The 15,097-nt window shown below is 51.4% G+C and overlaps 1 protein-coding gene across 3 annotated transcripts in view; it reads right to left on the bottom strand.

The window, feature by feature from the left end:
- The window catches only part of SEMA6C (semaphorin 6C), a 142,442-nt gene that overhangs the window by 39,092 nt on the left and 88,253 nt on the right, over window positions 1-15,097 (bottom strand). For all 3 annotated transcript variants that reach the window (XM_081173502.1, XM_081173504.1, XM_081173503.1), the window contains exons 8-12: window positions 13,835-13,957; window positions 13,284-13,372; window positions 11,724-11,941; window positions 9,187-9,318; window positions 102-257 (exon numbers count right to left, since the gene is read on the bottom strand). In XM_081173502.1, coding sequence (XP_081029628.1) covers window positions 102-257; window positions 9,187-9,318; window positions 11,724-11,941; window positions 13,284-13,372; window positions 13,835-13,957 — 718 coding nt within the window. The remainder of the gene's footprint in view (window positions 1-101; window positions 258-9,186; window positions 9,319-11,723; window positions 11,942-13,283; window positions 13,373-13,834; window positions 13,958-15,097) is intronic.

Raw genomic sequence — 15,097 nt, 5'->3', positions numbered from 1 at the left:
AGAAAGGAATTCAAAAGTATACCAGGAGCAGAGGGGGAAATTCAGCAGAACGGCACATGAGCTCCCAAACCTGGCTGTATCCATGACTGGCAAACATTTACCTGCTGGTGGTCTTCGTAAACCAGGGCTGCTCCGTGACCGAGGGCACAGCTTCATCAAGGAGAGGGAAGGACTTGATGAAGCCAAGCATCTCGTCCGGGAAGCTGTTGGAGGTTTTGAAGCCCGACGCTTTTCCGATACCAGCACAGCAGCCTGGTCTGGAAGGGAAGTGGGAGATCAGGAGTCAGGACGGGGTGGGCGTGGTAGGAAGAAACATATAAATTGAAGAACCACACACATATCTAACCTCCAAGCCCAACTCCTGCTTCTGCACACGGCAGATTTATACACACCCTGCCTACATGTTTGGACAATGAGGACTAGAATCTTGCTATTTTATTTTAAATTGTGATGTGTGTGCAGGCCTCTGTGCATGTTTATGTGTGTGAGAGTGTCAACAACTATTTGAAATTTTGAGAGACAAGACTGATGGTGCATTTTCAGTTCTGGGCATGGCTGATTTCTTTACGCTCTCTGCCTTCCGAACATTTATTTACAGTGGTACCTCGGGTTACATACGCTTCAGGTTACAGATGCTTCAGGTTACAGACTCCGCTAACCCAGAAATAGCACCTAGGGTTAAGAACTTTGCTTCAGGATGAGAACAGAAATCAGGCTCCGGTGGCGCGGCTGCAGCAGGAGGCCCCATTAGCTAAAGTGGTGCTTCAGGTTAAGAACAGTTTCAGGTTAAGAATGGACCTCCGGAAGGAATTAAGTTCTTAACCTGAGGTACCACTGTACTTGAACCATGCAGCTTAAAAAAACTAACAAAAAACCAGTCATATCTCGGGTTGCGAATGCTGCGGGTTGCGAATTTTCAGGTCACGTACACGCCGAACCCGGAAGTACTGTAATGGGTTACTTCTGGGTTTGGGCGCTCGCGCATGCACAGAAACGCTAAATCGCGCTTTGCGCATGGGCAGAAGTGCTGAATTGCGCCACGTGCGTGTGCAGACGTGGCGTTGCGGGTTGCAAATGTGCCTCCCGCATGGATCACGTTCACAACTCGAGGTTCCACTGTATATATTCTCCTAGTAATGAAGTTCTGTAAACCAGAAAATGAACAGCGCTGCTTACAATTATTTAAAAGAGTGGGAGAGGAGGTTAGCGACGGCTGAGGATGCAGTTTCAAAAACAGCTGCCATCTGCTCCTCAAATTCAATTTTTTTTTTAAAAAAGGCCACGTGTACCAGAGAAAAATCTCTCTCTCTGCATTGCACGACAATCTGCACTACTCCCCCCACCCTAAAATTAAAGTTTGCTGCCCAGGTGACCGAAACTCTGCCCAAATGATGTGAAGAATTGCTACTGCTTCTTCTGCGACTCTGAGCAGCTAAGGACGTCAGGAGAGCTTGCTGGATCAGGCCCCTTCGAGTCCAGCATCCTGTCCTCACAGTGGCCAAGCGGATGCCTTTTTGGGAGGAAACCTGCAAGGCAGGATTTGAACACAAGACCGCTCTCGCCTCCTGCGGTTTCCAGCCACTGGTATTTAGAAGCAATTGCTGCTTCGACCGTGGAGTCAGACCGTAGCCATGGAGACTAGTAGCCGTACCGGTAGTCCTTTCCTCCTCCCTGAATTTGTCCAATCCTCTTTTAAAGCTGCCCAATTTGGCTGCCATCACTGCCTGCCTCCTGTAGCAGCGGGTTCCACAGTTTAACGGCAAAGATTTCTACAAGGGCGCCGGCTAATTTCAACCCCCAGCCCCTAGAAAACCTTATTTGCACCCTGCTCTACGCTTCTCAAATTTCAGCAGGCTTTCAAGCCTCTTTTTCCCTGAATGACACGGCCAGGAGCTAGATGTTAGGGACTAGAAACCTGATCTGTTATTTTTAAAGATGAAAGCAGGGCGTTTGGCTGCCCCGTCCTGCCTAAGTCGGCTCGTCCTGTCAGGGTCGTTCCCAGCCCAGCTGCTGGCCCTGGCAAGGCCAGAAGGTGCAGAAAGTGATGGTGAAGCCCATCAACCTCATCTTCAGACACCTACAGAATAGGTCCAGAATTCAGGTGTGGCTGTACGAACAGGTGAACATGGGGACAGAAGGCTGTATTATTGGAAGAATATATGAACTTGGCTCTGGATGAAGCTGAGGAGATTCACTCCAAGACAAAATCAAGGAAACAGCTGGGTCGAATCATGTTAAAACGAGACAATATTACTCTTCTACAGAGTGTTTCTGACTAGAAATAGCTATTGAGTCTGTTTTGCTTATTATTTTAATCCATAAACCTACAGAAGAAAATATAGTTTAATGGTATCACTCCCAATTCTACCACTGGTGTCTGAAGAGTGAAGAATGAAGCCAGTTACTTAATTTGTGTTATGTAGTGTAGTTTTCACCCTGGGCCAACAGGGGGATACTGTATATAGTTTTCACTCAGGTCCGCGGCAGTTAGTTTAGGCGGGAACTCTGAGCTGTTGTGTTACAATGTTGACAGCCGGCTGCCTATAAATACAGGCCGGCTGAGCTGTTCGCAGTCAGTTCTATTCCAGCTTATCTTAATAAAGAGCTACTTGAAGAAATCGCTGTGCCGGCTGCTATGTCAACCCACTACTTAATACTGGCGACGAGGATGGGATGGATGGACATCAGAGCACAGCCAGATGCGGCCAGCCTCTGAACTGAGCTGAATCACAGAGCGAAATCACTGAGCGAAATCACTGAGCGAAATCACTGGGCAGAACCAGTTCAGAGCTGACTGTTCTGGCTAGAGCACTGTGTTCCATCCATCGCCCTTCACGCCGGCATCGGAATCATGGCTTCACTTGTGCCTCTACCGCCGTTTGCGCCAGCCTCTGAGTCATGGGACTCCTACCTCGCTCGGTTCGACTGTTACCTCCAAGCCAACGAGCTGACAGCAGTATCATTGGATCGGAAGCGGGGCCTATTCCTCAGCCTCTGTGGGCCTGAGGTGTTTGAGACAGCCCGAGCATTGGTTGCGCCTGAAGCAGTCCAGGCAACACCATGGGACACGATCCAAGAGAAGCTCCGCAACCACTACGCACCAAAGCCGTCCAAGATTGCTGCCCGCCATGCGTTCTACCACCGGAACCAGGCAGAGGGGGAGTCAATCAACAACTACGCCACCGCCCTGCGACAGGCTGCAATGCACTGTGAGTTCCGAGACTTAGACGATGCCCTGATGGATCGAATCGTCTGCGGGGTCCGGGACATCCATCTGCAACGGCGTCTCCTAGCCAAGCCAGACCTCACGCTACAAAAAGCCATTGAGGAGGCTGTGGCCTCAGAAGCTGCTGAACGCTCCGCCCAGGAGATCCGCAAGTCCAGCAGCCCGCGTCTTGCTAGGGGGCCAGTTCCGGTGCATCATGAAGAGGCCAGCAGTGATGAGGCATCCTCCAGTGAAGACGATGACGTGCACCAGACAAAGCGGGAGCGCAGGAAGCTCCAACAGAAGTCCAAGGGCCAACCGGAATGTGCTGGCTGCGGAGGCGACCATTCCCGTGCCAAGTGTCGATTCAGAGACGCCATCTGTAGGAGGTGTTCCAGAAGGGGCCACATCGCTAAGGTCTGCCGATCGGCTCCGTCGGACACCCCCCCTTCATCGACTCGCAAGTTCAAGTCTTCACTCCAGTCTGCCAAGGAAAGTTGTTTCGCTCTCACCAACTGCCGCTGCCCGTCTGGAACCACGATTGGCCAAACCGACTCGTCTACGCGACGCCAGCTGAACGTCACGGTGCTCATTGAAGGAGCTCCATGTGACATGGAGATCGACACCGGGTCTGCCCTGTCCGTCGTGTCATGGAGCACCATCAAAAGACTGGTACCCAGAGTATCCAAAAGGCAACTCGACTCTCACCGCGTACACCTGAGAGACTACCAGGGAAACGACATTCCCGTGGTAGGCGTTGGCCGGTTCCGGATCGCCTTCAAGGATTTTTCGGGCCTGCTCCGGTTGGTGGTGGTCGAAGGTCAGCGGCCAAGCCTCCTAGGGCTAGACTGGTTTGATGCCCTCGGCCTGGAAGTCACCGGCATCAACTGCATCTCTAACGCAGAGACTGAGGGTCTGGTCAAATACTTTGCCGAGGTTTTTGACGGCACCTTGGGACAATATACTGGTACGCCCATCTCCTTTAGCCTTGATCCACAAGTCGCCCCCATCAAGCTTAAGCCACGCCGGGTTCCCTTGGCTCTCAAGGCTAAGGTGGACGAACAACTGGACAAACTGATCGCCCAAGAAGTTTTGGAGCCCGTTGACCATGCAAAGTGGGAAACCCCCATCGTCACGCCTGTCAAGCCAGATGGGTCGGTGAGAATCTGCGCTGACTACAAGTGCACAATCAACAAGGCACTTCAGCAGCACGCTTATCCGGTTCCTGTTGTCCAACACCTGCTGCATTCCCTGGGTGAGGGTAAGATCTTCGCTAAGCTGGACCTTGCCCAAGCCTATCAACAACTGCCAGTCGATGATGCCACTGCTGAAGTCCAGACGATCGTCACCCACCGGGGGGCATTCCGTTGCCGCCGGTTGCAGTTCGGGGTGAGTGTGGCTCCTGGCATCTTCCAAAGCCTTATGGAGCGTCTCCTGCAAGGGCTTCCGGGCGTGGTACCATATTTTGATGACGTCTTGGTGTCTGCAGACTCACACCAGCAGCTGTTCGAGCGCCTCCGTGCCGTGCTGACCAGGTTCCAGGAGGCCAGGCTCAAGGTAAAGAGGGAGAAGTGCCTGATTGCCGTTCCACAGGTAGAGTTCCTGGGCTACCTTATCGATGCCTCCGGCCTTCATCCAACCACATCCAAATCCACGCTATCCAGCAGGCCCCCACCCCAAAGGACAAAACGGAGTTGCAGGCATTCCTGGGGCTGCTGAACTTTTATAACATGTTCCTGCCCCACAAAGCCACAGTGGCTGAGCCTCTTCACCGACTCCTTAGCACTAAGACGCCTTGGGCCTGGGGTCATCGAGAGACGGCGGCCTTCAACGCGGTCAAGGTTCTCCTTTCTTCAGACAGTGTGCTGGTACAGTACAGTGAATCCAGGCCGCTGGTCCTTGCCTGCGACGCCTCACCTTTTGGCATCGGTGCTGTCCTTAGTCACCGTTTTCCAGATGGAAGAGAAGCACCGCTCGCCTACTTTTCCAGGACACTATCTCCAACGGAACGGAATTACAGCCAGCTCGACAAGGAGGCATTGGCACTTGTGGCTGGAGTGAAGAGGTTCCATGAATACCTCTATGGCAGGACTTTTGACCTCATCACTGACCACAAGCCACTCCTGGGCCTCCTCGCCGGTGATCGTCCAACTCCACCGGTCCTCTCACCATGCATGCTGCGATGGACTGTTTTCCTGGCTGCCTACCACTACCGGCTCATCCATCGCCCGGGGAAATCGATGGGCCATGCCGACGCCCTCAGCCGTTGCCCTCTTCCAGCATTTGTGGAAGACCCGGCTCCAGCTTCATCGCTCCTTCTGATTGAGGATCTTCCGGCAGCGCCTGTATCGGCTGCCACGGTGGCCTCCGCGTCTGCCCAGGATCGCACCATCAGCCGGGTGCTCAACTGGGTGTGGAGGGGGTGGCCACAAGGGCCTTTTGCATCGGAGTTCCAGCCCTTCGCAACCAGACAACATGAACTCTCAGCTCATCGCGGCTGTCTGCTGTGGGGAGACCGCGTCGTGATTCCCCAGGGACTCCGTCAGCGCGTCCTGGAGGCTCTGCACGTTGGCCACCCGGGAATTGTCAAAATGAAAGCGTTGGCTCGGTGTTACGTCTGGTGGCCTAATATGGACGATGCCATCACTGCCTGGGTGTCCGCCTGTCAAGCGTGCCAAGAGTCGAGGCCTGCACCACCGGCAGCTAAGGAACACACCTGGGAGACGCCAAAGACACCCTGGTCGAGGGTGCACATCGATCTGGCTGGCCCCTTTCACGGCCGGACCTTTATGGTAGTGGTGGACGCCTATTCCAAATGGCTGGAGGTCGCCCTGATGCCCTCCACCACTACCGAAGCTGTCATCCGGGTGCTGTGAGGCCTGTTTGCAACGCATGGGTGTCCTGATGTCCTTGTCTCTGACAACGGACCGCAGTTCACGTCAGGCACGTTTGAGCGGTATCTTTTGGGACTGGGCATCCGCCATGCCCTAACGGCACCTTTTCATGCATCCAGCAACGGGCAAGCGGAAAGAATGGTGCGCTCGACAAAAGAGGCACTGGCGCGCCTGGACCAGGGAGACTGGCATGAGCGGGTCGCCGAATACTTGTTCGTGCAACACATCACTCCTCATGCGGCCACAGGGAGGAGTCCTGCTGAACTGCTTATGGGCCGCCGCCTCAGGTCACCGCTCGACCGGCTACACCCAGACTTTGCCATGGCTGAACCCCCAGGCTGTGCCAACGCACCACGGTCATTTGTCCCAGGAAACCAGGTCTTTGCCCGGAACTATGTGGGGGACATCCCTTGGGTGCCAGCCACAGTAGTGGGAGTCACTGGACCTCGCTCGTACCATGTGGCACTCGAAGACGGACGCTTGTGGCGACGGCACATAGACCAGCTTAGGCGCAGGGTTGGCGACTTGGACACTACCGAGGTGCCCCCAACTGCGCTTGCGGCTCCAGAAGAGACACGTACAGATGGCGAGGCCCCACCTACACCTCCCTGGCAAACTGCCAGCGTGGAGCCGAACCAAGCCGTCTCAGAACAGACTCAGACCACTCCATTTGCGCAGGCTCCACCCACAGCAGCGGATCCAGGGGAGTTGGTTCCAACGCCACCTAGGGTCGCACCACAGCCTCAGCGAGAACTGTGTGGCCCTCCGGACTTGGCTACCAGTCCCCGGCGGTCTGGCAGAGTTTCCAAGCGCCCAACTTATTTAAAGGACTACGTTGTTGGACAGGTATCACTGTTGGTCTAAGTATGGGAAATGTAACCGTTATGCTTTTGTGCCTAATTGAACCATTACGCGTAGTGCTGTATATAAGGAAACCATTACGATTGTACCTAACGCCTTATCTCGGTGGGGAGGGGTGTTATGTAGTGTAGTTTTCACCCTGGGCCAACAGGGGGATACTGTATATAGTTTTCACTCAGGTCTGTAGATAGTTTTCACTCAGGTCCGCGGCAGTTAGTTTAGGCGGGAACTCTGGGCTGTTGTGGTTACAATGTTGACAGCCGGCTGCCTATAAATACAGGCCGGCTGAGCTGTTCGCAGTCAGTTCTATTCCAGCTTATCTTAATAAAGAGCTACTTGAAGAAATCGCTGTGCCGGCTGCTATGTCAACCCACTACTTAATAATTTGTGCTTGCATAATTTTCAATAACTTTTCTACATTGGTGTTGAATTGTAAGGTAAAGGTAAAGTGACCCCTGACCATGAGGTCCAGTAGTGGCCGACTCTGGGGTTGCAGCGCTCATCTCGCTTTACTGGCCGAGGGAGCCGGCGTACAGCTTCCGGGTCATGTGGCCAGCATGACTAAGTGGCTTCTGGCGAAGCAGAGCAGCGCATGGAAACGCCGTTTACCTTCCCGCTGGAGCGGGACCTATTTATCTACTTGCACTTTGACGTGCTTTCAAACTGCTAGGTGGGCAGGAGCAGGGACCGAGCAACGGGAGCTCAAACCGTAGCGGGGATTCGAACCGCCGACCTTCTGATCGGCAAGTCCTAGGCTCTGTGGTTTAACCCACAGCACCACCCACTTCTTAATAAATAAATCTTTTTGTTGGTACAAAAAATAATAATAATAAAGATGAAAGCATGGCTTCTCAGAAAGAAGGAGAGGCAGAAAGGGAGAGAGGAGCGAAAGGGGGAGAGACCACCCTTCTTTGGCTCTCACCAGGGCCGTCTTAACCCGTAGGTGCTAGGGGTGCGGGGCACCCGGTGCCGGGCTCTCAGGGGCGCCAGGCCGAGATTCGGGCCCAAGAGTTGAGTCCGGGGAAGAGCCCGGCCGTTGGTCAGAGTGCCGCGACGGGCTCTTCTGCTGCGGACGGCTCTGCGCTGCGACTTTGGGGGCTACCGAGCCAGCAAAATGCTGAGGCGGCCGGCTGGTATTGCCCTCCTGTCCGCCTGGGACTGGGCAACCGGGGGGGGGGGGCGCTGAGCGGATCTTTGCACCCCGAGCAACATGGTCCCGCTCCAGTCCCGAATCCAAGGGTTCCGCGAGGAGTCAGTCCGACAGGACACAAGGCAGGAAACCAGGCAAGGTCAGGCACAGGATCTCAGGCAGGGTCTGGCAAACAGCAATGTTGCTCCTGCAACCTGGGGCGAGGTCCGACAGCCTTTTATCTCTGTCGGGGTAACGGCCGGTCCTGATCCCCCGGCAACTCACCTCCCTGTCTCGCCTGAAGGCAAGCACTCCTCCTGCAAGTACTCAGGTCTCTCCTTCTCTCAGGCCTGAGTCTCTGCAGCTCGGGAGATGTCGGTGGGTTACTAGACCCAGAGGCCGCCTCAGCCTCTCCTGACCCAACTGGTAGTGGAGCAGCTGTAAGGGATGGCCCAGCTGGAGGCAACGAGGTCATCCCCGCATCTGGAGCCAGGGCAGGATCAGGCCCCTGACTCGGCCCACCTGGTACTTGTTGCAGGGGAACCTGTGCAGACTGGACTCTTCAGGATCAGGCCCCAGACTAGGTTCAGATGCCGCCTGAGGCAAAGGATCCGGTGCGGACTGAGACTCCTCTGGCTCAGAGTCTGAACTCGAGTCCCAGGCCATCACACCAGCGCTGCCTATGCTTAAATCCTCCTCCCATCTGGCATGAGGCCTGACAGAGATTAACCCCTGTGGGAATGCCACCCTTGACAAGGAAAAAGAGCTTCTCTGCCCCTGATCGGTCAGTTCCAGGGGTGGGCGGGTGGGCAGGGGACTTTCCTACCTGGGTGAAGATAAGGTTCCTGAAATTACGACCAATGTGGCCAAATTTTGTGTAGCCGCTATTAGGCGCAGGAAACAAGAGCTTTCCAATGTCAATATGCAGGCGAAGGCGAATACTTAATTTTATGTATGTTGTCTAATTTTAAATTGCTGTTATGGCCTAATTTGTATTGAAATTGTTCTTTGTTTTTTCCGTTGTTATGCTTCGTTGACTAGCTGTACGAGTTAATCTGGTCTGTGACCGTTTAATAAAATTTGATTTGATTTCCTACCTGGGCTGTGGTACTTTCTCCTCTGGGATGGGGGTCCAAGCCGCGTCCACGTTCCTCTGCTCCTTGAACTTGCCGTTGAAGACCCTCTCTACTTCATCCATGTAGAAGGCGCAGACAGCTGAGCCCGTGATGCTGGATGCAGAGGAGAGAGCAAGAACAGGGCAATCAGTGAGGACTATCAACTTGCGACATCTCCTCTCCCCCCCTTATATTTTACTACATTTCAAATATTTCACACATGCGCACAATAATGATTTCTTTTGGTTTGTCGACTTCCCACCCCGTTTTCCATGGTGTTTTGTTTTTTTTTAATTCCTCCCCCTTGCTTCACCCTGTCTTCTCTCTATCATAACCACAATACAATAACAATAACGTTTTAGGGAAGTTTTTAATGTCTGGTGCTGTATTGTTTTTAGTATTCAGTTGGAAGCCGCCCAGAGTGGCTGGGGAAACCCACACAGATGGGTGGGGTATAAATAAATTTTTTATTATTATTATTATTATTATTATTATTATTATTATTATTATTATTATTATTATTATCTCTAACGCCTTCTGTAGCTCAGAGTTCGAATCCTGCTTGTGAATTCCTCATGCTATAATGTTTCTTTAAATATTAAAAAAAGGAAAAAGCTTCCAGTCTTCCACAAAGAATCTTCATTAGGTTCTCTTATTTTGGCTAACTTTGCCAATTCTGCATAGCTCATCTCTCTAATTATCCATTCTTCTTTGGTGGAAATTTCTCCTTCCTTCCATTTTTGTGCATAAAGGATCCTAGCTGCTGTCGTTGAATGCATAAACCATCTGCCGTCTTTAGGAGGAAGAGCTCTCGGTGGCAGAGCAGCCACGCAGACAGTCACAAATTCAATTTCCAGGAATGACCTGGGAACATCCCCTGGACAGCTGCTGCCAGTCAGTGTGGACAATATTGTGCTAGATGAACCAACGGTCCGTCTCCCTCTAAGACAGCTCCCTATATCTCTCCGAAGCAAAGCAGCCTCATCTTGTCGTGTGTTACAGCCACTAGGATGCAAACCTGCAGCTCAGGTCTTGCCAGAAAGACGAGATTCGCTACCGACGAAAGAAGAATGGAGGATGAAACTGATAGACTATGCAGAATTAGATAAGCTAACAGGAAGGATTTGAAGCCTGCGGGACCAGAGATTCTCATAGACTGGAGTAAATTTACGGACTATTTGAAAAGCACCGTATTTTTTGCTCTATAAGACTCACTTTTTCCCTCCCAAAAAGTAAGGGGAAATGTGTGTGCATCTTATGGAGCGAATGCAGGCTGCGCAGCTATCCCAGAAGCCAGAACAGCAAGAGGGATTGCTGCTTTCAATCCCTCTTGCTGTTCTGGCTTCTGGGATTCAGAATATTTTTTTTCTTGTTTGCCTCCTCCAAAAACTTGGTGTGTCTTGTGGTCTGGTGCATCTCATAGAGCGAAAAATACGGTAATTGTGATGAACAGATTACGCTAGTAGGTTTGCAAGAAGTTTGGTAAGGTGAATTATTTGAAATATTGCAAAAAAGACAATGAGATGAATTATTAGTTAAGGATAATTAAAGGTAATATGGAATTAAGAAATGCATAATAAGTGACAAAGAATGGAAAATCGTCAGAGGCATTGATGGAAGTCCAAAATATTGCATAAGATGAGAAGTTAATCTGTATGAATGTTGGAATTAATATGTTAATTTTTTTAAATAACAATGTTTATATAAAAAAAGAAAGACGAAATTTGCACAAGCTAGCGGCTCAGCAAAACGTACTGACCACCTGTCCCATTCGTATTCTTCCTTTCCACCAAACGGTGGCTAATAGCAAGGAAGCCTTGTAAAAACAACGATCAGCTCAGGTTCTGCAAGGCTTATTTTAAGGCTGCCGGAAAAGAAGCAAGACTCATGCGAGCTAGCAGCTCAGGTTCTGCAAGGCCCGTTTTAACCGCCTGAGCTCAGCGCAAGGCCCTTTTATTCCTTCTTGCCAAAAGAGAGAAGCGCTCAGGTTGGGCAAAGGGCATTTTAAGGACCCAGACAAGCTAGCAGCTCAGGTTCTGCAAAGTTTGTGGGAAGGCAAGTGTCAGGGAACTCTCATCAGAGGAAAGAGGAGAGGTAAGACACTCCAGTGATGCAGGGGAGGGAACCAGCAAGGAGAGAGAGAGAGCTTCCGCTGGGGAAGGAAATCCAGGGGACACCAGGGAGGAAGGGGAGGCTGAGAGTACTGCGGAGGGGAGGCTCCGAGACTCTTCCAGTGAAATCAGCGGAGAGAGCACAGGACCTCTGCTTGGCACGCCCACGCTGCGCAGAAGGCTTCCGCGCAGAGAATCTAGGAGGAGACTTGGAGTCAAGGAATTTCTATGTTGGAGGAAGTTTAGGAGATGCCCACTAACGGATTCTGCCAGTGACTGAGACAGTCGTGTTGTAAGGGCTGTCAAACCAGGGAAAGGTTTAGCTATACAACCAGCTTGGAACAGTTTGCAGTTTACGCACAAGCAACCCCAATTCCCATTACAGCAAGGCTTTGCAGCAGCGGTTACCTGTTGGACTGAGTGGCAAAGACCCCGAAGATGGCCGGCCGGCCGTTCACCTGCGTCACGTCCGTCACAGCCTGAAGGACGTCGAAGTAGAAAAAGGAATCTCCAGGGACGGAGCAGTTGAGGCGAGCTTTGAGGAAGGAGGTCCAGTATTTTTCCAGCACTCGGGGGGAGCCCCCCATGTCGTTCTTGCATACCCGACCCACCCGGGAGAAGATAACCTGGAATCGGAGACGGAGGGGAGAGAGATCAGGGCGGGTTGTTTTCCCAGAGGGATAAAATGCATCTCTGCTGGAGTAGCTAAACCATGAACCTTTGGATATTTAATAATGTTATCAAGTAGCTATTGCTGATCATTAGGCTTCATTCGTCCCGTGTGCTATCATATCACAATCAAACAGCGTCATCATAAATTTGCTTTGTTTTTATACTGTCATGATCCACCTTGTAATAAAGAACGCCCTCCCCCCAAATTTAATAGTCTATACATTTAACAAGGGGACGCGGGTGGTGCTGTGGGTTAAACCACAGAGCCTAGGACTTGCCAATCAGAAGGTCGGTGGTTTGAATCCCCACGACGGGGTGAGCTCCTGTTGCTCAGTCCCTGCTCCTGGCAACCTAGCAGTTCGAAAGCACACCAGTGCAAGTAGAAAAATAGGTCCCGCTCCGGCGGGAAGGTAAACGGCGTTTCCGTGCGCTGCTCTGGTGCGCCAGAAGCAGCTTAGTCATGCTGGCCACATGACCCGGAAGCTGTACACTGGCTCCCTCGGCCAATAAAGTGAGATGAGTGCCGCAACCCCAGAGTCGGCCACGACTGGACCTAATGGTCAGGGTCAGATCTGACACTCTAACCACCACAATAGTCTTACGGCAAAGCTACACAATTCCCCCAGAGAGAAGAAGCCACGGCGGTTAAAAGCCAGTTGAGGGCGGGGCCCGCGCATGTGGCCCTGTTGAATGCGCACACTCAACCCCCCAGAAAACTGATGCGCACTGTCCGCCATCTTGGATACCCTAGAAAACTGATGCGCACTGTCGGCCATCTTGGATACCCTAGAAAACTCATGCGCACTGTCTGCCATCTTGGATACCCCAGAAAACTCATGCGCACTGTCCGCCATCTTGGATATCCCAGAAAACTCATGTGCACTGTCGGCCATCTTGGATACCCTAGAAAACTCATGCGCACTGTCCACCATCTTGGATACCCCAGAAAACTCATGCGCACTGTCCACCATCTTGGATACCCCAGAAAACTCATGCGCACTGTCCACCATCTTGGATACCCCAGAAAACTCATGTGCACTGTCGGCCATCTTGGATACCCTAGAAAACTCATGCGCACTGTCCACCATCTTGGATACCCCAGAAAACTCATGCGCACTGTCCACCATCTTGGATACCCCAGAAAACTCATGTGCACTGTCTGCCATCTTGGATATCCCAGAAAACTCATGCGCACTGTCTGCCATCTTGGATATCCCAGAAAACTCATGCGCACTGTCCACCATCTTGGATACCCCAGAAAACTCATGCGCGCTGTCCGCCATCTTGAATACTCACCCGTCCCAAGGTGGTGTATTCCATGGAGATCTCCCGGAAGAAGAAATAGACGTAATTGCCGTACTCGAGCGCATGCAGGAAATGTGGTTCTGGAGGGGGAGAAGTTGTTTTTTAAAACGTGGGCGCCTGGCGGTTTCTCAGCAGTGCCTGGCCGTCCCGCCCGACGCCATTTTGTTTATCAAGGAAAGGAAGCAGAAACTGAGCAGTTACCCCCATTCTTCCCGCAGGAGACTTCGTTCATTTCCCCCTCCACCGTGCCATCTCCCCGCATATGCGCTTAGCGGTGCACGTTCCCCTCACAGATGCATTTCTGCCGGAGAACTGCACTGCAAAATTTGGGGGTTTTGGCCTTCCGGTTGGCGGACCGCTTCGGAAAGCGTAAGTTGGGTCGGTTCCCCTTCCGTTGGCGAACCGAATCGAGCTCTTCCCCGTCACCCGAACTCGCTCCCCCTTCCGCCGTCTCCGGAACATGGCGGAAAAAGAGGACTCGCGAATCGCATCTGTTGGTCACACTCCGCCATCAACAGTTCCCGCTGCACACCCCCCCTCACCTCTCAGCCACTTGGAGTCATATTTGACGGTCCTCAGCACCGGACTCCTCTCGCCCAGACTTCGGTAGATGACGGTGTCGCTGGCCTGGAAGTCTGCCACCGTGGCGGAATAGAGATTTCCTTCTGCGAAGGAGAGGAAAAAGAGGGAGGGGTCACACCCCCAAATTTCCCATGAGGCTGCATTCAACTGCGCCAAAACCTCGAGTTATTAACTCCTGTTATTACAGTGGTACCTCGCAAGACGAATGCCTCGCAAGACGAAAAACGCGCAAGACGAAAGAGTTTTCCGTTTTTTTGAGTTGTTCCGCAAGACGAATTTCCCTATGGGCTTGCTTCGCAAGACGAAACGTCTTGCGAGTTCTTGCGAGTTTGTTTCCTTTTTCTTAAAGCTGCTAAGCCGTTAATAGCCGCTAAGCACCGTGCTTCGCAAGACGAAAAAACCGCAAGACGAAGAGACTCGCGGAATGGATTAATTTCGTCTTGCGAGGCACCACTGTAACTTCTTTCATAATATCAAAACAGAAGTGGGAACTTCAGCAAGGACGTTCAAAGGCACGCAACATCACAAGCCTGGGACCAAGCGGGAGCTGCAACCGAGTGTTGCAGCATAGAGAGAGCTTTCGTTCGGATGGTCCATTACCATTCGCCACCTTGAGCTGCTTGAACATCATGTCAATGTAAAGTTTTTTTTCAGGATGGGAAGGAGACTTTTATTCCAAACCGTGAGGACTAGAATCTTGCTTTTAGGGAATCTTTTTGGCCTGCCAGGCCAGATATTTTACCCCACACCCCACCACGGACCAACTTTGATGGGTAGGTGGGACCACGACCCGTCTGCCACCTGCCGTCAGAACGATGTGCCAGGTGATTGACACCTGTCAAAGCACAAAAAGAGGTCGCTAAAAATGGAGCGTTTTCCCCCTTCGCAGAAAAAGCAGCTTGTATTCAAATAGAGCATCTTTTTCCTTTTTTTTAAAATATTATTATTGATTTAAAATAAATACATTTATGAAAAAACAGATGGACAAACAAGTAAACAAACAAACAAACATACAATCAAACAAACAAACAAATAACAGAAGAATCAAACAAACCACCACACTATAAGATACAACAAGATTAATATAACTGTCATCGTATATACTCCTGGTACTGAAAGCAATTATAAAATTTATAGAGAAGAAAACTAAAAATGACTTCCACTTAATCTCACTGTTCTTTATCCAACCATTACTTTATACCGCACAGTTACATATTTCTTAT

This window comes from Podarcis bocagei (assembly GCF_964188305.1).
Source record: "Podarcis bocagei genome assembly, chromosome: 16".
In the NCBI taxonomy this organism is placed as follows: Eukaryota; Metazoa; Chordata; class Lepidosauria; order Squamata; family Lacertidae; genus Podarcis; species Podarcis bocagei.
The sequence above is the reverse complement of the archived record's forward strand: the minus strand, read 5'-3'. Positions and strand labels throughout refer to the sequence as shown.